The 24,038-nt window shown below is 46.4% G+C and overlaps 1 protein-coding gene across 3 annotated transcripts in view; it reads left to right on the top strand.

The window, feature by feature from the left end:
• Positions 1 to 24,038, top strand: part of INSRR (insulin receptor related receptor) — a 91,414-nt gene that overhangs the window by 1,107 nt on the left and 66,269 nt on the right. For all 3 annotated transcript variants that reach the window (XM_063947122.1, XM_063947121.1, XM_063947120.1), the window contains exon 2: positions 12,817 to 13,359. In XM_063947122.1, coding sequence (XP_063803192.1) covers positions 12,817 to 13,359 — 543 coding nt within the window. The remainder of the gene's footprint in view (positions 1 to 12,816; positions 13,360 to 24,038) is intronic.

Raw genomic sequence — 24,038 nt, 5'->3', positions numbered from 1 at the left:
TTTTTTTTAAATCAAATGGACATGGTAGAAAAATCTTAGGTATTAGTCCGATTACACGAGTGCGGCTATATACCACAATTACAGCACCGCCAGACTTGCAGATTTTGGTTTGCCACAGGGCTGCATACAAAAGTATGTAAGTACAGGGTGAGATCGGGCCGCAAATTGCGTTGGCGGCATTTGCACGCCACTGCAACAGCAACTTGCTACCTTTGCTGCTATTGTGCCCTTACTCTGAATTTGTCTGTTAAAGTGTTACCCGCATGTATAAAAGGTATACACTGAAGCGATTTTGGAACCAATGCCCTTGAGCCTGAGTTCTGTGTTCACACTGGAACGAGCTTTGTGAAGATTGTTCCGTCCTTCATATGCATAAACAAGCTCTCTACCGATATTGTGTAGTACATCAAACCTAGCGTCCGTCGCTAGCGCGCAATACCCCGTACACACTGATGTAGGTAATTTGTCATTATAAAACTACAAATCGGGCCTGACATCATTCCGGCGTGTTCCCAGCTGTAGGACCCAGCTACAACTAACAATTTGGGGGTTCATTCCGAATTGATCGCACGCTGATGATTTTCGCTGCGCTGCGATCAGGTCTCTACTGCGCATGCGTATGAATCACAATGCGCACGCGTGTCGTACAGGTACAATGTGGATCGTTGCTGAGCGATGGATTTAACGAAGAATCCATAAGCACAGCTGATCGCAAGAAGATTGACAGGAAGGGGGCGTTTATGGGTGTCAACTGACCGTTTTCTGGGAGTGGTAGGGAAAACGCAGGCGTGTCCGGGCGTTTGGAGGGCGGGTGTGTGACGTAAAAAAAAAACTGAAGTGATCGCAAGGGCTGAGTAAGTTCAGACCTACTCTGAAACTGCACAAAATGTTTTTGTACCGCTCGGCTGCACAGGCGTTCGCACACTTGCAAGGCGAAAATTACACTCCTTCATGGGCGGCGACTATGCGTTTGCACGGCTGCTAAAAACAGCTAGCGAGCGATCAACTCGGAATGAGGGCTTTGGTTTCAATGCATCATCTCTAGCTATTGGACTGCAACAGTCGGATGCAAGTGTATTTGATGAAATGTGGTCTCAAAACTGCTGTAATCAGCTAGAAACATCTCTATGAAGCTCTGGGAAATTTATCACAAACTAATGACTACCCTGCACTCCTGGCAGCAGATGACGAGGCATGCACTGTGAGGGAATCCTGGAGAAATCGAAGGTGGACCTCTGAAAGAGAGGAGCATTGATTACAGACGTGCCAAGAGATTGCTGTGGCTGCATGTGGCACAGTGGACAACAGTGCTATCACTTGTGTAGAGTAGCCTATACAGTAGAGATGGCGTGTTTTGCTTAGTTCAGGCGATGCGGTCTTCAGCTTTGCCATTACTCTGGCATTTTGCAGTGTTTTTGTACAGCACCAAGTCTCTGTGTTCAAAATGGTCGGAAATTTGCTATATAAGTTGGTTTTTCTTTTATTTTCTTCTAGATTTTTATTTATTTTTATACTTGACTTCTGCATTTGCAATGGTTCAGGGTTTTCAGTTTAGACGCAGCGACCACATGGTGATATACAGCATAGTGCCTATGCAAATCTGTCCGTCACATGCAGTACTGGAAGTCATTGTTCTGAGGTAAAAGTCATTCATCCTTACATCCTTGTGACACACATGTGTTAAACAGTTTGCGTCTTGTCCTCTGGGACCATTTAAAAATCTTTTGCAATACACAAGTACTTTTACTACTGGCAACTAATAGTCTCTCGCTGCTTACTGCTAGTCTAAAGTGCACAAACTGCCTTGTTGTTATTGGTTACGCCATACTTGCATTAATAACCCCTTACATTTAAACATGCATTTCTTAAATAGTACTTGATTTATATAGAACATTGTTGAAAGTCTGTATTTCAACGTAATATAGCAGCACCTGGGACTCCTTACATTTGCGATCAGGCTGCACCTTTTATATTTGTATACTCTTATGATTTTCTTCCAGACCCTCCCTTCTTTTGGGGACTATATTTAGATTTGTATTATAAACGAATCAAAGTCGCGATGTTGATCCCAGGCTGCAACGCTGTGTCACTGCTGGGATCGCAAATGCAGCGAGGAGGTGTAAGCAGCTTTACAAATGTGGGCCATGCTGAATGAGGGCCGTGGTTTTGAACAGAAGCGGGTATTTTGGGGGGCAATAGGGTCCAATCCAGTTAGCGGGGATTTGCCAATGCGTGAATCCCTGAGAGAAAACGGCTCAATCGGGAGTTCACGCACACACCCTGTAATCTCTAATTTTAGGTGCGGGGACACGGCTATTTAATTGAATGGCCTTAGCCCACTCCATGCAGTAATTTCTCCACAATAAGTCATGGGGTAAACCTGTGGCTAATTGAATATGTCCCTAAATCAGTGGTTCTGAAACTCAGGACCTCAAACAGTTCACGTTTCCCAGGTCACCCAGCAGGTGATTATGGGATGCGTTTGGAATCCTGGCGGTCTGGATGCCAGTGGTCATGTGACCGACGTCAAGTCCAGAGCTGGTACACTGACAGCCAGAATGCCGAAAGTATCAGGATTAGTATTAGGAACTGGGAGGGGATCTAGGGTTAGGCACTGGGGGGGGGGGGGGGGGGGGGTTAGCCATAGCTGCCACCCCCTTGGGTTAGGGTAGGGGGCAGGAAAATACTTACCCCTGCTTGGTGTCGGGATGCTGCGGTTGGTCATGTGACTGCCGACATCCCGACCGTCTGTATTTCTTACAGAACTCCTTATTACTCACTAACACATTTTAAAGATCCACATAGCTAATTATTTCACTTGTGATTCTGGGCCGGATGTATTAAGTATCACATCCGTGATGCGGCACCTCCCGCTTCTTATCGGGTACATACCGGCAATAATAGCGCCAGTATGTACCTAGAATTGCACATAGGACAGCGCTCCTTTATAAGAGCTCTCCACTGTGATAGAAGCACTTCCGGGTTTAGGACCTGGGAGTCCTTCTGCGCATGCCCAGGGTGACGCTGTGGCCATGGGGCGTGTGTGAGAGATTGGATCTCTCTCAGCGCGGGGAAATGCGACATGAAACCTCCAGGCTTCTATTGGGTAATGCCACATAACGATGACTTTACCCACCGGGTCCAAGCCCTGGAAGGTATCTCAATGGGGTCGATTCTATTCGGCAACTAATGAATAGCGCCGGGAATTAGCTCCCGACGCTATTCAATTCAGCAATTAGTTACGTCGGCGATGGCCCGTTCTCGCCGACAAAACAGGTTGAATTGTCGGGAGAACGGGCATTCTCCGACTTAACTCCCCGGCGCGAGGCTGATTCCCGACAGAATCAGCCTTGCGCCGGCCGCGAGGCAGCACTTTTGTCGGGTTTCTCTTCTCATCCCAGCGGTGTGTGGAATTCCTGTCTAGGAACCTGCAGATATAACCATCTTGTTACTGGTTAACAAACTGCTGTGAACACAAGACTAAAGTAAGAATATAACTCCAGGCTGAACGGCCCTGCGGACAAGGGAATATATGTCTGAAACATTCTTGGCAACTCTCCCTGGGAAAGGGGTGATGACCCCATTGGTATGCCTGGCGCTGCTTTTGCATCATCATTGGCCCCATTCACCGGGTATGGATCAGCCGCTCTACACGGGGAAAGGTCTACAGTCATTAGGTCGACCGCAATTGGTCGACGTGCATTAGGTTGATAGTCAAAAGGTCGACACGTGAAAAGGGTGACCTGACAAAAGGTCGACGGGGCCAAAAAATCGACACGTGAAAATGTTGATGTGGTCAAAGGGTCGACGTGACAAAAAGTCGACACAAAAAAAGATCAATACAACATCTTAGTTTTTTGGGGTGTCGTTTTTGCCGTCAAAGCACTTTAAACCCCAATTAGAGTACTGCGTCCCCTCGCATGGCTCGCTATGCTTCAGGCAAGGTGACTCGCTCCGCTACTGCTGCGCTCTGAACAGGTTACTACTCCCAATCGTAGTCCACGTGGATGTTAAAGTATGAAAAAGTTGATTAAAATGCTAAAAAAAAACACCAAAAAGTTGGTGTCGACTATATGAACCTGTCGACCTATTAACCATGTTGACCTTTTGACTGTGTCAGCCTAATGCCTGTTGACCATTAGTGGTCGACCTTTCCATGGTCAACCTAGAGCCCGGATGCCCCATTCCCCTCTGTTCAAAGCCTGTCTCCATTATTTGCTGCGCCACTTGTATGGTTCTCCAGTGGAAATGGGTCTTGAGCGTTCCACATAGAATCTTTTCTATCATTTTTGTTCTGTCGAGATATAACGTTTCTCTTGCACTGTGTAGAATCGATAAATGTATTAAAATCATTGGTGGTTGCTCAGCCGGGGCTAGACCAAACTAGAATAGGGGAAACCTATAAAACATAACCCCTGACTAACCACTAATATTGTCTGGGGGGCGGGTTAGATACAGCCGTGACTGGTGGCTAGGTCTGACTGGTGGCTAGGTCTGGCTGGTGGTTTGATCACATAGCCCCACTAAGAACGTTATGTTGTTCCCATTATAATCTAGTGGCATTTAATGTTGTGTATCAATCTTCTATTTCCCGATAGTGTAAGATTGCGTGGCATGACCTCTTACCACTTTTGCCTATCCATCAATGTCCAACCTTGCTTTATTACTGTATAATTCCCAGTTGTATAGAGCCACAGTACCAGGAGATATGGCTGAACGTGGGGATGTGTGGCGGCTTACACTCCATTATGAATACTGGGCCCCCCTTTTTTATATGCTGATGGCGCGTGGTCATGCTAACGTAATGTGTAGTTGTGCCACCACCAGAACGGCCAAGGTACTTTGTGCTTGCCTAAAAAGCTCTGAGGGCCTAATTCATATGTGGTTGGAGCTGCGGCCATCATCGCAAAGTACAGATTTTTGGTACTTTTTCGCATGCGCAGGACCCATTCTGCACGTGCGTAAACGGGTCCTGCGACGCAGGGCGGCAGCAGACTCTCTGTGATTGATAGAGTGCGGCCATTTCGGGAACAGGGAGGAGGTGGCGACGGCCTCCGTTTGTAAAAAGAGGCATGTCAGTGCCGCTTAATGGGAGGGAGGAGGCCAGGATCTCTGTCGTTGGATGGAGATTTCCTTACCTCTGCGATGGGCAGCTTGCATGGCATCATGGGGGCTACAAACTGCACGATAGTGGGTGAGAGATCCGATGCTGCGTCTGAGGTCACTACTGCAGCAGAAGGCGTCCACTTGTAATTGACCCCTCCTGTTGCATCACCATACAGCACGATCACTACTGCTTCTATCAAGGGCTACTAATTTGCTATCGCTGGCGGTAGCCCCCATTGTTGAACCGATTCGCTGACTATCTGTGGCCAGAAATGATTCGCTTGCTATACAGGGGGGTTACAGTTACCGTATGGGAAACATTATTATTATTATTTTTTATTTTTATTTTTTACCTTTTTCTGGCTGGTCATCAACCACCAATGACTTACTCCCAATGGATTCTCAATCAATGGAACATTCCAGTGGCAAAATACCATCACACTTCAGTACTTCATATGCACAGGCGGCATCCCTGCTGCACACATCCAAACCATCAATGGTTTTCCACTGAGGTTAACCATCGATGCTCACTGGGTTTTAACCATATCGATTGCCATCCCTAGGCTGCATGTTGTAGGAGCATGCCACATCTCAAGGATAAGTCTAGCACATTTGATGCACTATGCCACCAAGACCAGCCACGGCGGGTTCTGGCCATTCTCCGTCAGGGGGCAGCTACACAGTGTGTGGTAGATGGGGGGGCAATTATTCTTCTTAGCAGCTGGCCCAGGCCAGGGCCCCTCCAAGTTTGTGTAATCGGAACTTGTTCACACCCCTTATGCCCCCCCAGCCACCCTCTTACCCCCCCTACCCACACTGTTCCATAAAGCTCTCCAGCACCTAGAACTCCTCCTGACAATCTCCTAGATCCAGCAATACCCCCTAAGTCAGGACTTCTCTGAGGTATGCACAAATACATTATAATGGAAATAGAAAAGGTTGCAAATAAACCTGTTGGGCAACCTAATATACTGTGCATATGTTTACTGTATATACAATGTATGCTGAAATGGAGAACTTGCCACATTATATTGTTGGTTTGACGTGATAATATTTTGCCCAAAACAATGAGTAGGTTATTTTGGCCCCTCCAGGAAGCGGTGCAACCAGCATTTCCAGGTGGTGCACTGCCAGTGTTAACTCCTCGCTTGCCAGTGGAATGTTGGAGGAGACCTGCAGATATTTGCAATAAAAGAATGTTGTCCCGTTGTTTTGGGATTGCCCTAAACCTGTGTACATTATATTTGTTAGGCTAAACAATATACTTTACTCTAAACATAAATAAATAAAACTTTGACGCTCATATGCCCGAACCCCCCCTTTCCGCTACTGAATAAACCTTTCAGACATAAAAAAAAAAATTAAGATGCCACTGTGAACTTTTTTTTTTTTTAATGTCTTGAGAGATTTTCTATTACTGCAATTTTTTATTTTTTATTATTATTTTTTTTTTGGACCATATTGGTAAATAGGCCTCTAAATTAGTCTACAGTAAACTATGTGGGGGAGATGTACTAAACTATGGAGAGTAATAAAGCAGTGCGAGAGTTCCAACCAATCAGCTCCTAACTGCAGCGTTACAGGCTGTTTTTGAAAAATGACAGGAGCTGTGTCGGCATGTCGGCAGACCCTCAATCATGCCGACAGAGTGGCTGATTCAAGTAAGAATATACATTTACCAATTGGCCGCTCAATGTGCCGTCCTGATGTCACGGCTAGGCGGGAATTTGAAAATACCTGGCCAGCTTTGACGTCAGTCCCCGCAGCAAGTGTACAGGCGGGCGGCGGATCGCCCGTACTCACGGCCAGATGCGCTGGTATTTCTGAAGATATACTGGCCATTGACTGTGCTACACAGCCGACACGTTTGCAATATATCAGCGATTCATGCAAACAGCCTAAATAGATCTCCTAGTACAGTGGTTCTCAAGACCCCCAACAGGCCAGGTTTTAGGGATATCCCTGCTTGTGCACTGATGGTATCATCAAACTGACTGAGCTACTAATTAAGTCACCTGTGCCTAAGCAGGGATATCCTTAAAACCTGGACTGTTGGGGTGCCTTGAGGACTGTTCGGGAACCACTGGACTAGTGTGTACACAACTTCTCTCTCCACTTTATCACTCTTCAAGGTTTAGTACATCTGTTCCTGTATGTGAAATATCTTGTGCAATAGAAGTGCCCATTGCATCCAATTCAGCGTTGAGAAGCCAGACAAGTGTGCAGCATATTTACAGTAAATTCACTTACCAGCTAAAGCTATCAGTTGTGTTACTTTGTGCTGTGAGTTATTGTTGGGGAAATAGACTTAGTGTAAAACAGGGACATTGAGTTCTTTGGCGAACCCATAATCCTCAGACTGTCACCAATGACCATGTGCAAAGTAAAAATATAAATATGGAAGTGTCAATAGGACAACCCCAAAAGGCAAAAATGATGATGCAATAATGTCTAGAACCAGTGTCGGAATGGGGCATGAAGGGCCCATTGGGGGAATACAGTCATAGGGGCCCATATTTAGGGGTGTGGCCACTCTCCAGAGGGGGTGTGGCCGTTAAAGAGTGCATGGGCTGGACCCCTTGACAAATTTATATAGTAAATACTGCTAGTGCATGCATGATGATGTACCAGAGTAATGACAGCCATGCGCTATGGAGAATACATCATAGTCAAGTGCAGTATACGGTAACATGTATAATTCAAGCACACATTCTGGGACCTGATCCCTAGAGGGGCGGGACAAGGCAGTGAGGCCCACCGGGGGTTGCCCCTGTGGGCCAGTCCGACCCTGCTTAGAACAATGCATATTCAGCCTTCACTGACCTAAACCTGCATTACCAACCCCAGGCATTTGCATGTCCTATATATTTCCCGGTATCCGTTCACATGGTCGACCATGTTATGGTCGACAGTCATTAGGTCGACCACTATTGGTCGACATTGACATGGTCGACACGTGAGAATGGTCGACACATGAAAAGGTCGACATGAGTTTTTTTTTCTTTTCTTTTTTCTTTTGGGGAACTTTTCCATACTTTACGATCCACATGGACTACGATTGGAACGGTAATCTGTGCCTAGCGGAGCGAAGGCACCATGCCCGAAGCATGGCGAGCGGACGCGGTGCACTAATTGGGGTTCCCAGTCACTTTACGCAAAAAACGACACAAAAAAAAAGTAAAAAAACTCATGTCGACCTTTTCATGTGTCGACCATTTTCATGTGCCGACCATGTGTCCATGTCGACCGTGTCAATGTCGACCAATAGTGGTCGACCTAATGACTGTCGACCATAACATGGTCGATCATTCATACCGGAACCATATTTCCCAATGCGTTGGTAATCCCCTTGCTGTGCTAAATATGCCATCAGCGAAATCTAATTTATCTTTATTCTTCAAATAAATAGATATCTTTATCTTTATTTCTTCTCCAGATAGAACCAAGTGGTCTTTGCTTCAATAAAGTCATGGTCAGTTTTATAAAGCAAATATTTTGATCCTCCTCAGCTGAAGTGCTTTTACCGCCTTGAATAGGTCTGTTAGATCATTCTGAAATGTTGCTTCCTTCACACTACCATACTAATCTGAAATGAAGTCCTACATTCCCAAACCTCCAAAAATTGCACATGGGTTCAGATTTAGATGCAGTCACAATGCTGATTTTTACGCAGTGGAGCGATTTCACTGGGCATTTGCCAAGGTACTATTGCGATGCTGCTCGGAATGAAGAATTAACCGCAAAGTGATTGACGGGAAGTGAGCATTTGGGAGATGCAGTTGCTGAGATGTTGCAATGGCTCTGGTGGATACTTCAGGTGATCCCCCACCTTCCTTGCAACAGGTTCTTCAGGCTATTACCTCTTCTGAGCAGCAGGTTACTGACGAGATGGGTCAACTGCAGGTGGACATTTCCCTGGTCCACTACGTTCATCAGAAAATCTGTGAGAGGTTTGAAGACGCTGAGCATAGGAAATCCGCTTTGGAGGATCATTACCTCTTCCATGAAGGACAAGATCTTAGACCTTTCCTCCCAGATAGTTTGGATTTAACCGAATCCATCTATCATGGAAGGTAGACTCCAGCGTAATAATCTCAGTTTTGCAGGTTTCCCGGGGAGGGTGCAGGAATCTGCTCCAGAGAAATGTCTTGAAGATTAGCTTGTTCATACTGTACATTCACTAAAATGGTTTTACTCACCAGTTTGATGTGGTGCGTGTTCCCCTCCTTCCCTCCCAGCAGCCTCTGCCAGACTTTTATTGCTCGTCTTGTGCGCTTCAAGAATCTAGATGCTGTCTTGTGACTTTCTCGCCTTCATGGTCCTCTCAGATCTGCTAATCATCCTGTTTCCGTATATACAGACTTTGACTTGGATGTACAAATGACTCACAATTTCTGCAAGTCAAGAAGAAACTACATGATATGGAGATGCAATGTCCCATGCTCTTCCCAACTCACCTTCGAGTGGTATGTGATGGGTCCACTCATGTCTTAAACAATCCACAAGATGCACCTGGCTGCAGAGACCTGATGCCGAGACTTGCCTGGACTGGCACCCTCGTTGCAGAGGCCTGACACAGGGACCCGCCTGGACTGGCACCCTGGGCGCAGAGACCCGCCTGGACTGGCACCCTGGGCGCAGAGACCCGCCTGGACTGGCACCCTGGGCGCAGAGACCCGCCTGGACTGGCACCCTGGGCGCAGAGACCCGCCTGGACTGGCACCCTGGGCGCAAAGACCTCCCTGGACTGGCACCATGGGCGCAGAGACCTGCCTGGACTGGCACCCTGGCCACTGGGACCTGATGCAGAGACCTGGCTGGAGCGTGCACATCATTCAGCGGGTTGAATCGGTTCTTTTCCACTTTCTCCATTGCCTTCCTAATGTGCCTATGATTACTCTGATTGTATAGTTTGCCATTTTCTGTTTTGATTTTGAATTTGACCTCTATCCATGTGGTGGTGTGGCCCTTGCAGCATGTTCTGCTGGCCTTCACGCTGCCTGAGTACAGCTTTCTAGTTTAACTTTGTTGCTAGTTTTAGGGATCCATAGAAATTTAGAATTTGATGGCATATAATAACCACTTGGACCATGTAGACTGCCCCTTATTTACCTTTTGCTGACTTCACACCACAGTTCTTGATACTCATACAGGGTGGGTTAGGGGTTAGTTAGCCTGTTTTGTCTTTTTTCAGGCTGTGTTAAGCTGACTTCTAATTTTATGTTTTCCGTTTGTCTGTATTTGCACATTGCTTTTGTTTTTTTTTTGTTTTTTTTAGTTTTTGATCTGTCTCCTGATTGTTGTTTTATATGTGAGGTTGGCTGCACATGGTGTCCTAACAGTGTGTCGTCGTCCCCCCCTTCCCTTCCCCTCCCCCTTCCCTTCCCCTCCCCTTCATCTCCCTATACTAATTCCGTTAGATGGGGTTGACCTTTGATGGTGCAGGGCTCTGCCTATTTGGTTTGACTGTCTGGTTCCTAGACGACAAAATGAAATGGTCCTTTGTTCTGTCCCAGGCCAAGAAAGATAGCGCTAATGTTTTGTGGCTCTTGGATACTCATCCGGGTGGAGGTGGGGCGTTTACTCATTGACTCTAAGGGGAGCCTTCATTAACTGTACTCTTTACCCTTTTGCTGATATTAGATCCCATCTACATATAATTATGAGGTCCTGCACGGGCTGCCTCTACTATTGCTCACTGGATGTTTGGTGGGCCCGTTACCCCAATACTGTGTAATTCTCTTGTCATTTCTCAATTTGTTTATTACACCTTCTCCCGTACAGACTTGGTGTCTGTTTTCCTTGCCTTCTATCCAGGGGTATATTTACTAAAGTGCGGGTTTATAGAAGTGGAGATCTTGCCCAAAGCAGCCACTCTCCCCCTTAGACCCTAGGATTTGTTTGTTTGACCTTGACCTCGAGGAGACCCACTATGTTTTGTGCCTTGCCATCCTTCCCCAGATCATAATGGCTAGAGCGTTGTTTGCCCAAGACTTCCCTGACATTTTGGTGGAGAATCCCTGTAACGAGGTGTCTAACGCTACGTGAGTGGAAACACCCTTTTTAGGCACCATAAACTGCGGCACAGATGGTGACACTCCAGATTTCGGGGTCTATTTACCAAGCATTAAAGAGAGATAAAGTACCAGCCAATCCGCTCCTAACTCCCATGTTACAGGCTGTGTTTGAAAATTGACAGTTGGCTGGTACCTTATGTGTCCACTTTATCTCTCTCCAAGGCTTAGTAAATAGACCCCTATAATAGTCACTCAGACCCTGTTACATAATTCCCCGACCTTTTGCCCTCATGTCCTGCTGTACCCTGAACACTTATTTACTTGTTCATCATACTCTGTTTTTAGCTTTGTTCTAACGACACTTGTGTTTTCTTCCCTCGCAATGTTGTTTTCATCGTTTGCTCAAATATCACGTACTGACGGCTACTTCCTTCTTTATCATTTTTAATCTTGTTTTCAGTGGTTTTTTTTTTTTTTTTTTACAGTTCAATAAAAAAATCACATGATTTAAGATAAAACAAGATTACGGTCTTGTAAGAAAATTGTGACACAAGGAAGATTGATAATGCCGTACTTCTGTCATTTTATTATATGTAAAAGTCTTATGTTAAAAATAAATAATTTTAGCCTATGAAACCTATATCTTATCTGTTGGGCTATTTGTGAGACGAGTCAGCCACCAATACTTTAGTGGAGCTCGGCCAAGTGTGCGTGTTGAAGTGGCCACAGTCTTTGCTGGTGGTGTAATATTTATATGCCAGTATTATTTCAAAGTGACTGCTAATGTTGACACTACTTTAGGAATGTTGTAATTTTCCAAGGTTCTTATGGGTTTTTTCCATCATTCAATAAATTGAAGTCTGTCTTGAAATAGGCCCAAAGTGGGAATGCAACCTCTACATGTGTTGTCATTCATAAAAGCAGAATGTAGTGAGGCTGTCCAAGTTCAACCAATGGCCAGGACTCTTTAATCACGCGCCGCTAACTTGGAGGCAACTTATGAAACCTTTTCACTCCTTAAATCATGTAGAAATGTACAGTACATAGCCACACATTTAAGGGACCAGAGCCGGTGTCCCACCCACCATCAGGAAGTCATCTTATCAGGGACGTGTAGTGAGCTAAATGGCTCAGGAGGCTCTGGCGCTATTACACTCAATATATGAGCCGAAGAGTACATCTGGGCATTGTACACAGGTGTAGTAGTATAAACTCCTGGAAATTTGGTGAGTTTCCCACCCATTTGCTAAATAATGTACCATAGCATGGACTAAGTTCTGCTAACTGACGAATCAGCAAACCTGCTGAATGGGAAAAAAAAAAGAAAAAGTTTGAGGTGTGTTTGTGAGACATTTTGAAACCAAAGGGTTTATTTATTTTTCTCCATGTTTTTATTTTTTTTGGAATCTAACCCAATGAATCATGGTTTACGATCAATATGGTTGCGTGGTTTTTATGGCTGCATGTTATTGTAGGGTGTCTACCATGGGTTTTGTAGACCCTTGGGATAGAAAACTGTATCTGGATTACTAATTGGATGGTGGGGTGGCATGTGCGTTCAGCAAGTAACTGACAATTGACAGATGTTCCATGGTATTGATTGGATTGGGGGGGGGGGGGTTTGTACCCTTTTCCTGTGGTTATGACATGATCTACATGTTCTGTCTCATGATTATCTTCTCTTCTCCTCTAGTCTGTGGCAGTATGGACATCCGGAATGATGTGTCTCAGCTCCATAAGTTGGAGAATTGTACCATTATCCAAGGAAATCTACAGATCTTGCTTATGTTTGGCACCAAACCCGAGGATTTCAGAGGCCTAAGTTTCCCCCGATTGACAATGATCACAGAATACCTTCTCCTTTTTCGTGTCTATGGCCTGGAAAGTCTACAAGAACTCTTCCCCAATCTGTCCATTATCCGTGGCACAGATCTTTTCTTCCACTACTCACTGGTGATCTTTGAGATGCCCCACTTGAGAGAGTTGGGCCTTCCCAGCCTCACCAACATCCTACGAGGGGCAGTGCGCATTGAGCGCAACCAGGAGCTTTGCCACATTTCCACCATAGACTGGTCTCTGTTGTCCGAAGTAGTGGACAATCACTACATAGTGGGTAACAAGCCGATATTAGAATGTGCCGATGTCTGTCCTGGGGTCCTGGAGTCGTCCTGTGTGAAGACTGTGATAAATGGAGTGGAGGAACCTCGTTGTTGGACAACCCGTCACTGCCAGAAAGGTTAGAATAAACTTCATCACCATTTACATCCACTTTCTGTAGTAAGTCCTTGCAGATTGAAATTTCTATAAATGTTGGATTTTAAGAAGCCTTGAATTCTTTCTGCAAGATGCATTACATGTACTGTATATCAAAAAGGCCATTTGGTATGGTACCTTTCTAGCTAACAAAATGGCCTCTGAAGCCACTTGACAGCAGGCAACATGAGTCTATAGTTATCGGACATTAAAATAAATAATACATAAAAGGGAAGACACAGAAATTCTAGGTTTAAAATAAAACTAAAAAAGGTCCACACCACAGTGGTGCACACAGGAGGGGGTTCCTGTGTACCCAAAATGATAGGAATGAAAGGACCAGTACAGGAGTACACCTAATCAACAAGTTGGCTGTATATGGCAGAGTTACTAATAAGTCACATATAAATAAATAAATAAATAAATAATATATATATATAAATAATATATTTGATTGGGGTGGAGGGGGGATTCCCTCACTGATCAGGCTTTCAGCTCTCACTGCAGTTACCAGCCCGTCAAAGTGATGCAACAACATAACAGTAATCTCCTTGCCGGCGGCTGTGTGCGTCCGAACGGAGCAACACTTAAATTGCTGCGTTGGGCACCATTTAGCGGCCGCTGTGTGTGCAAAACACTTAAATTCCCCCCATAGAGGTGAGGAGTAGTGTTAGCCTTTTATTATATATGATTAGTGGCAAAAATCCTGTCAAAACAGGAGTATATTACAGTACTAGGGACCAGCAGCAGATAGTAGAGGTAGCCGCACCATCTTGGTGGCATGGCTGTCGGGCCGGGGGGAGGGGGGGCTCATTGCACACCCCTCTTTGCACATTTTTTAATATACAGTTCAGAGACTGTGTGTTTATGTTTTATTACTTTAATCCAGCAGATGGGGCCCAATTCAAGTAAATCAGTCAGTGTCCCGGGAAGATATGTAGGCGTAGTTATACTTCTTACTACCAGTGCTACAAATGATGGTTTTACTGTATTCCAATCTATCCTCTCCACACTGCTGCGTCCCCTCATAGACTGGTAGGCAATGGGTTAAAGGCTGCAGGTTACACACACTGCATGGTTGCTGCAGTGAAGGCCAGGAAGAAGGCTGGTTAAATTCAAGCTGCTTTTGCACTCCGGGCAGCAGATATATCACCCAAGCACGTGCCGCCGGCAGGCTCCAATGTGTACTGTAAACAGTCGGTGACATCTGGAGAGTAAACACTCGTTTCTCACACCCGTTCCATCATCCCTTGGAACCTGCTGTAATTCTATAGCTGTCATCCTGTCACAGGATGTCATATATTAATTTATATTGGGCCGGCTTCAGAGCTGAACTCCATTCTGTCCTAAATTAGATGCATTCTAACGTAAAATGCATTAATTCACTAAGAAAGCCACGATTATGTGCAGTGCAGTAACTAGACATTGTAGCGCTGTGTGCAAGAAACACCATCGTCCCCACGCCCCCCATATACAAAACGGGGCCAGTGGCCAAAAATTTAGGGGCGTGGCTTCATGGGGAAGGGGCATGGCCACAAAATAATACCAATATTACACTGTACAGAAGTCTCTATTATTCAGATTACGCGGCACATTAACGCCACCTACACATTAATTGTGCAAGGTAGAGCCCCTGCTACATATTACGCCAGGTAAAGCCCCTATAACACAGTACGGCAGGCAGAGTCCCCCTTTTTACACGTTATAGCAGGCATTATTACAGGAGTCCTCCGGAGCTGCAGTGTGTGTGTATGTATGTGTGTGTGTATATATGTATGTGTGTGTGTGTGTGTGTGTGTGTATGTATATATATATACACAAAAATCTAACTGGAGTCTGGAGGAGGGTCATAGGGGGAGGAGCCAGTGCACACCACCTGATCGGAAAGCTTTACTTTTTGTGCCCTGTCTCCTGCGGAGCCGCTATTCCCCATGGTCCTTTCAGGAACCCCAGCATCCACAAGGACGATAGAGAAATATATATATATATATATATATATATATATATATATATATATATATATATATATATATGTGTGTGTGTGTATATATATATATATATATATATGTGTGTGTGTATATATATATATATATATATATATATATATATATATATATATATATATATATATATATATATATATATTTCTCTATCGTCCTTGTGGATGCTGGGGTTCCTGAAAGGACCATGGGGAATAGCGGCTCCGCAGGAGACAGGGCACAAAAAGTAAAGCTTTCCGATCAGGTGGTGTGCACTGGCTCCTCCCCCTATGACCCTCCTCCAGACTCCAGTTAGATTTTTGTGCCCGGCCGAGAAGGGTGCAATCTAGGTGGCTCTCCTAAAGAGCTGCTTAGAGAAAGTTTAGCTTAGGTTTTTTATTTTACAGTGAGTCCTGCTGGCAACAGGATCACTGCAACGAGGGACTTAGGGGAGAAGGAGTGAACTCACCTGCGTGCAGGATGGATTGGCTTCTTGGCTACTGGACATCAGCTCCAGAGGGACGATCACAGGTACAGCCTGGATGGTCACCGGAGCCGCGCCGCCGGCCCCCTTGCAGATGCTGAAGTAAGAAGAGGTCCAGAATCGGCGGCTGAAGACTCCTGCAGTCTTCTAAAGGTAGCGCACAGCACTGCAGCTGTGCGCCATTTTCCTCTCAGCACACTTCACACGGCAGTCACTGAGGGTGCAGGGCGCTGGGAGGGGGGCGCCCTGGGAGGCAAATGAAAACCTTTTTTGGCGAAAAATACCTCACATATAGCCCCCAGAGGCTATATGGAGATATTTAACCCCTGCCAAGATTCACTAAATAGCGGGAGACGAGCCCGCCGAAAAAGGGGCGGGGCCTATCTCCTCAGCACACAGCGCCATTTTCTCTCACAGAAAGCCTGGAGAGAAGGCTCCCAGGCTCTCCCCTGCACTGCACTACAGAAACAGGGTTAAAACAGAGAGGGGGGGCACTGATTTTGGCGATATTGAGATATATATAAAGATGCTATAAGGGAAAACACTTATATAAGGTTGTCCCTATATAATTATAGCGTTTTGGTGTGTGCTGGCAAACTCTCCCTCTGTCTCCCCAAAGGGCTAGTGTGGGTCCTGTCCTCTGTCAGAGCATTCCCGGTGTGTGTGCTGTGTGTCGGTACGTGTGTGTCGACATGTATGAGGACGATGTTGGTGAGGAGGCGGAGAAATTGCCTGTAATGGTGATGTCACTCTCTAGGGAGTCGACACCGGAATGGATGGCTTATTTAGGGAATTACGTGAGAATGTCAACACGCTGCAAGGTCGGTTGACGACGTGAGACGGCCGACAAACTATTAGTACCGGTCCAGGCGTCTCAGAAACACCGTCAGGGGCGTTAAAAACGCCCATTTACCTCAGTCGGTCGACACAGACACAGACACGGACACTGAATCCAGTGTCGACGGTGAATAAACAAACGTATTTCTCATTAGGGCCACACGTTAAGGGCAATGAAGGAGGTGTTGCATATTTCTGATACTACAAGTACCACAAAAAAGGGTATTATGTGGGAGTGAAAAAACTACCTGTAGTTTTTCCTGAATCAGATAAAATAAAATGAAGTGTGTGATGATGCGTGGGGTTACCCCGATAGCAAATATTGGCGTTATACCCTTTCCCGCCAGAAATTAGGGCGCGTTGGGAAACACCCCTTAGGGTGATAAGGCGCTCACACGCTTATCAAGTGGCGTTACCGTCTCCAGATACGGCCGCCCTCAAGGAGCCAGCTGATAGGAAGCTGGAAAGATATCCTAAAAAGTATATACACACATACGGTGGTTATACTGCGACCAGCGATCGCCATCAGCCTGGAGATGCAGTGCTGGGTTGGCTTGGTCGGATTCCCTGACTGAAAATATTTTATTCATATAGAGCATTTAATAGGATGCATTCTATATATATGTACGTGAGATGCACAGAGGGATATTTGCTCTCTGGCATCAAGATAAGTACGTTGTCCATATCACCCAGAAGATGTCATGGACACGACAGTGGTCAGGTGATACAGATCCCATACGGCACATGGAAGTATTGCCGTATAAAGGGAAGGAGTTAGTTGGGGTCGGTCCATCGGACCTGGGGACCACGGCAACAGCTGGGAAATCCAACCTTTTTACCCCAAGTTACATCTCAGCTGAAAAAGACACCGTCTTTTCAGCCTCAATCCTTCCTTTCCCATGAGGGCATGCAGGCAAAAGGCCAGTCATATCTGCCCAGACATAGAGGTAAGGGAAGTAGACTGCAGCAGGCAGCCCCTTCCCAGGAAAAGAAGCCCTCCACCACGTCTGCCAAGTCCTCAGCATGACGCTGGGGCCATGCAAGCGGACTCAAGGTGGGGGGGTAGTCTCAAGAGTCTCAGCGCGCAGTGGGATCACTCGCAGGTTGACCCCTAGATAGTACAAGTATTATCCCAGGGGTACAGATTGGAGAGTCGAGACATCTTCTCCTCGCAGGTTTCTGAAGTCTGCTTTACCAACGGCTCCCTCCGACAGGGAGGCAGCATTGGAAACAATTCACAAGCTGTATATCCAGCAGGTGATAATCAAAGTACCCCTCCTACAACAAGGAAAAGGGTATTATTTTTCCACACTATATTGTGGTACTGACGCCAGACGGCTTGGTGAGACATAGTCTAAACTGAAATCTTTGAACACTTACATAAAAGGTTCAAATCGAGATGGAGTCACTCAGAGCAGTGATAGCGAACCGGAAAAAAGGGGACTATATGGTGTCCCTGGACATCAAGGATTACCTCCATGTCCAAATTTGCCCTTCTCAACAAGGGTACCTCTGGTTCGTGGTACAGAACTGTCAATATCAGTTTCAGACGATGCCGTTTGAATTATCCACGGCACCCCGGGCCTTTTACCAAGGTAATGGCCGAAAAGATGTTTCTTCAAAGAAAAAAGGCATCTAAATTATCCCTTACTTGGACGATATCCTGAAAAGGGCAAGTTCCAGAGAACAGTTGGAGGTCGGAAGAGCACTATCTAAAGTAGTTCTACGACAGCACGACTGGATTCTAAATATTCCAAGAATCGCAGCTGTTTTCCGACGATACGTCTGCTGTTCCTAGGAATGATTCTGGGCATAGTCCAGAAAAAGGTGTTCCTCCGGGAGGAAAAAGCCAAGGAGTTATTCGACCTAGTCAGAAACCTCCTAAAACCAGGCCAAGTATCAGTGCATCAATGCACAGGAGTCCTGGGAAAAATGGTGGCTTCTTACGAAGCGATTCCATTCGGCAGATCTCAGGGGATTTGCTGGACGAATGGTCCGGATCGCATTTTCAGATGCATCAGCGGATAATCCTGTCTCCAAGGACAAGGGTGTCTCTTCTGTGGGGGCTGCAGAGTGCTCATCTTTTAGAGGGCAGCACACTCAGCATTCAGGACTGTGTTCTGGGGACCACGGATACCAGCCTGAGAGGCTGGGGAGTAGTCACACAGGGAAAAAATTTCCAAGGAAGTGTGGTCAAGTCTGGAGACTTCTCTCCACATGAATATACTGGAGCTAAGGGCAATTTACAATGCTCTGAGCCTAGGAAGACTCCTGCTTCAAAGTCAACCGGTGCTGATCCAGTAGGACATCATCATGGCGGTCGCCCACGTTATCAGACGGGGCGACACAAGAAGCAGGAGGGCAATGACAGCAAGGATTCTTCGCTGGGCGGAAAATCATGTGATAACACTGTCAGCAGTGTTCATTCCGGGAGTGGGCAACTGGGAAGATTTCCTCAGCATAAATGAATTCCACCCGGAAAAGTGGAAACTTAATCTGGAAGTTTCCACATGATTGTAAACCGTTGGGAAAGACCAAAGGTGGTTATGATGGCGTCCCACCTGAAGCGCCAGGTCAAGAGACACTCAGGCAATAGCTGGGACGCTCTGGTAACACCGTCGGTGTACCAGTCGGTGTATGTGTTCCATCCTCTGCTTTTCATACCCAATGTATTGAAAATGATAGGAAGGAGAGGAGTAAGAACTATACTCGTGGCTCCGGTTTGGCCAAGAAGGACTTGGTTCCCGGAACTTCAAGAGATACTAAGAAGGGTCTTGATTCGGCAAGAACCGTGTCTGTTCCGGGACTTACCGCAGCTGCGTTGACGCCAAGGCGGGTGAACGCCGGATCCTAAGGGAAAGAGGCATTCCGGAAGAGGTCATCCCTACCCTGGTCAGAGCCAGGAAGGAGGTGACCGCACAACATTATCACCACTTAGGTGAAAATATGTGCCAGGGTGTGAGTCCAGGAAGGCTCCACGGAAGAATTTCAACTAGGTTAATTTCTACATTTCCTGCAAACAGGAGTGTCTATGGGTCTCAAATTGGGTCCATTAAGGTTCAAATTTCGGCCTGTTGTTTTTCTTCCAGAAAGAAATTGGCTTCAGTTCCTGAAGTCCAGAAGTTGTTAAGGGAGTACTGCATATACAGCCCCTTTGATGTCTCCAGTGGCACTGGGCGATCTCAACGTAGTTTTGGGATTCCTAAAAAATCACATTGGTTTAAACAACTCAAATCTGTGGATTTGATATATCTCACATGGAAAATGACCATGCTGTTGGTCCTGGCCTCGGCCAGGCGAGTGTCAGAATTGGCGGCTTTATCTCACAAAGCCATATCTGATTGTCCATTCGGACAGAGCAAAGCTGCGGACTCGTCCCCAGTTTCTCCTTAAGGTGGTGTCAGCGTTTCACCTGAACCAGCTTATTGTGGTACCTGCGGCTACTAGGGACTTGGAGGACTCCAAGTTGCTGGATGTTATCAGGGCCCTGAAAATATAGTTTCCAGGTTGGCTGGAGTCAGGAAATCTGACTTGCTGTTTATCCTGTATGCACCCAACAATGCTGGGTGCTTCTGCTTCTAAGCAGTCGATTGCTCGTGGGATTGGTAGCACAATTCAACTTGCACATTCTGTGGCAGGCCTGCCACAGTCTAAATCTGTTAAGGCCCATTCCACAAGGAAGGTGGGCTCATCTTGGGCGGCTGCCCGAGGGGTCTCGGCATTACAACTTTGCCGAGCAGCTACGTGGTCGGGGGAGAACACGTTTGTAAAATTCTACAAATTTGATACCCTGGCAAAAGAGGACCTGGAGTTCTCTCATTCGGTGCTGCAGAGTCATCCGCACTCTCCCGCCCGTTTGGGAGCTTTGGTATAATCCCCATGGTCCTTTCAGGAACCCCAGCATCCACAAGGACGATAGAGAAAATAAGAATTTACTTACCGATAATTCTATTTCTCGGAGTCCGTAGTGGATGCTGGGCGCCCATCCCAAGTGCGGATTATCTGCAATACTTGTACATAGTTATTGCTAACTAAATCGGGTTATTGTTGTTGTGAGCCATCTTTTCAGAGGCTCCGCTGTTATCATACTGTTAACTGGGTTCAGATCACAGGTTGTACAGTGTGATTGGTGTGGCTGGTATGAGTCTTACCCGGGATTCAAAATTCCTCCCTTATTGTGTACGCTCGTCCGGGCACAGTACCTAACTGGAGTCTGGAGGAGGGTCATAGGGGGAGGAGCCAGTGCACACCACCTGATCGGAAAGCTTTACTTTTTGTGCCCTGTCTCCTGCGGAGCCGCTATTCCCCATGGTCCTTTCAGGAACCCCAGCATCCACTACGGACTCCGAGAAATAGAATTATCGGTAAGTAAATTCTTATTTTCCTTGGCATCTACTGCAGTCCCCTGTAGATATGTTTAGGAAATGCTTATCATTTAACCCCTTCAGTGGTGGGTTTTATATAAAGAAAAAAAATACACACCTCCCCATGGTGTGTGTGTTTAGACTCAGGGGGGGAAATTTACTAAGCTCCCGATTTTGACCGAGATGCCGTTTTTTCATCAAAGTGTCATCTCGGTAATTTACTAAGCACTAATCACGGCAGTGATGAGGGCATTCGTAATTTTTTGCAAGTTCAGGTAAAAAATTACGAATGAATACACCATCGGTCAAAACGCGGCTGTTTAAGTATGAATCTCGGTCATTTACTAAGAAGTGCAAAGCAAAAAACAAACAAACACTGCCGTGAAAAATTACAACTCGTAAAAAAGTGCTAAAAAAAAACAGACCTTTTTTTTTTATTCGTGATTGGATAGGCATGCACGGATCCATGAGATCCGTGCATGTATATCAGTGGGAAGGGGTGGGAAAGTGCTTATTTGTTCAAAAAAAATTGCGTGGGGTCCCCCCTCCTAAGCATAACCAGCCTCGGGCTCTTTGAGCCGATCCTGGTTGCAGAAATATGGGGAAAAAAATGACAGGGGTTCCCCCATATTTAAGCAACCAGCATCGGGCTCTGCGCCTGGTCCTGGTCCCAAAAATACGGGGGACAAAAAGAGTAGGGGTCCCCCGTATTTTTAAAACCAGCACCGGGCTCCACTAGCTGGACAGATAATGCCACAGCCGGGGGTCACTTTTATATAGTGCCCTGCGGCCGTGGCATCAAAAATCCAACTAGTCACCCCTGGCCGGGGTACCCTGGGGGAGTGGGGACCCCTTCAATCAAGGGGTCCCCCCCCCCCAGCCACCCAAGGGCCAGGGGTGAAGCCCGAGGCTGTCCCCCCCCCCATCCAATGGGCTGCGGATGGGGAGGCTGATAGCCTTTGTTGTAAAAGAAAAGATATTGTTTTTAGTAGCAGTACTACAAGGCCCAGCAAGCCTCCCCCGCATGCTGGTACTTGGAGAACCACAAGTACCAGCATGCGACGGAAAAACGGGCCCGCTGGTACCTGTAGTACTACTACTAAAAAAATACCCAAAAAAAGACAAGACACACACACCGTGAAAGTATAATTTTATTACATACATACATACACATACATACATACTTACCTTAAGTTCCCACGCAGGTCGGTCCTCTTCTCCAGTAGAATCCAAGGGGTACCTGTTGAAGAAATTTATACTCCCGAGATCCAGGGGTCCAGGCTCCTCGGGAAATCCAGGGGTAATCCACGTACTTGCATAAAATAAGAAAACGGAAAGCCGAGCCACGAACTGAAAGGGGCCCCATGTTTTCACATGGGACTCCTTTCCACGAATGCCAGAAACCCACTCTGACTGATGTCTAAGTGGGTTTCTTCAGCCAATCAGGGAGTGCCACGTTGTAGCACTCTCCTGATCGGCTGTGTGCTCCTGTCCTCACTGACAGGCAGCACACGGCAGTGTTACAATGTAGCGCCTATGCGCTACATTGTAACCAATGCTGGGAACTTTCTTGCTCAGCGGTGACGTCACTTTAGGTCAACCGCAGGGCAGAAAGTTCCCATCATTGGTTACAATGTAGCGCATAGGCACTACATTGTAACACTGCCGTGTGCTGCCTGTCAGTGAGGACAGGAGCACACAGCCGATCAGGAGAGTGCTACAACGTGGCACTCCCTGATTGGCTGAAGAAACCCACTTAGACATCAGTCAGAGTGGGTTTCTGGCATTCGTGGAAAGGAGTCCCATGTGAAAACATGGGGCCCCTTTCAGTTCGTGGCTCGGCTTTCCGTTTTCTTATTTTATGCAAGTACGTGGATTACCCCTGGATTTCCCGAGGAGCCTGGACCCCTGGATCTCGTGAGTATAATTTCTTCAACAGGTACCCCTTGGATTCTACTGGAGAAGAGGACCGACCTGCGTGGGAACTTAAGGTAAGTATGTATGTATGTATGTGTGTATGTATGTAATAAAATAATACTTTCACGGTGTGTGTGTCTTGTCTTTTTTTGGGTATTTTTTTAGTAGTAGTACTACAGGTACCAGCGGGCCCGTTTTTCCGTCGCATGCTGGTACTTGTGGTTCTCCAAGTACCAGCATGCGGGGGAGGCTTGCTGGGCCTTGTAGTACTGCTACTAAAAACAATATCTTTTCTTTTACAACAAAGGCTATCAGCCTCCCCATCCGCAGCCCATTGGATGGGGGGGGGACAGCCTCGGGCTTCACCCCTGGCCCTTGGGTGGCTGGGGGGGGGGACCCCTTGATTGAAGGGGTCCCCACTCCCCCAGGGTACCCCGGCCAGGAGTGACTAGTTGGATTTTTGATGCCACGGCCGCAGGGCACTATATAAAAGTGACCCCCGGCTGTGGCATTATCTGTCCAGCTAGTGGAGCCCGGTGCTGGTTTTAAAAATACGGGGGACCCCTACTCTTTTTGTCCCCCGTATTTTTGGGACCAGGACCAGGCGCAGAGCCCGATGCTGGTTGCTTAAATATGGGGGAACCCCTGTCATTTTCCCCCCCATATTTTTGCAACCAGGATCGGCTCAAAGAGCCCGAGGCTGGTTATGCTTAGGAGGGGGGACCCCACGCATTTTTTTTTATTATTTTACAGTGTTTAATTAAAAAAAAAAAAAAAAAAAACCCCAGCACGGATCACACAGATCCGGCCGAGATTGATTGTAAAAAAAGTCGGCAGTGTTTTGCTAATCACTGCCGTAAAAATAGGTAAAAAACCACGAATGACATCAACATCGGAACAAAAGAAAAACCCGAATACGACAGCTTAGTAAATCCATCGTAATCAATTCAAAAAGTTGCAATTTTACACTGTCGATGTCATTCGTGATTGAACTTGGACATGAATTTGGAAAATACGAATCTTAGTAAATGTACCCCACGGAGTGCAGCACTCCCTGAATTTAAAATCTAAACACACACCA

The sequence above is a fragment of the Pseudophryne corroboree genome, chromosome 12, assembly GCF_028390025.1.
Source record: "Pseudophryne corroboree isolate aPseCor3 chromosome 12, aPseCor3.hap2, whole genome shotgun sequence".
NCBI lineage: Eukaryota > Metazoa > Chordata > Amphibia > Anura > Myobatrachidae > Pseudophryne > Pseudophryne corroboree.
This window is presented reverse-complemented; position numbering and strand designations above follow the sequence as displayed.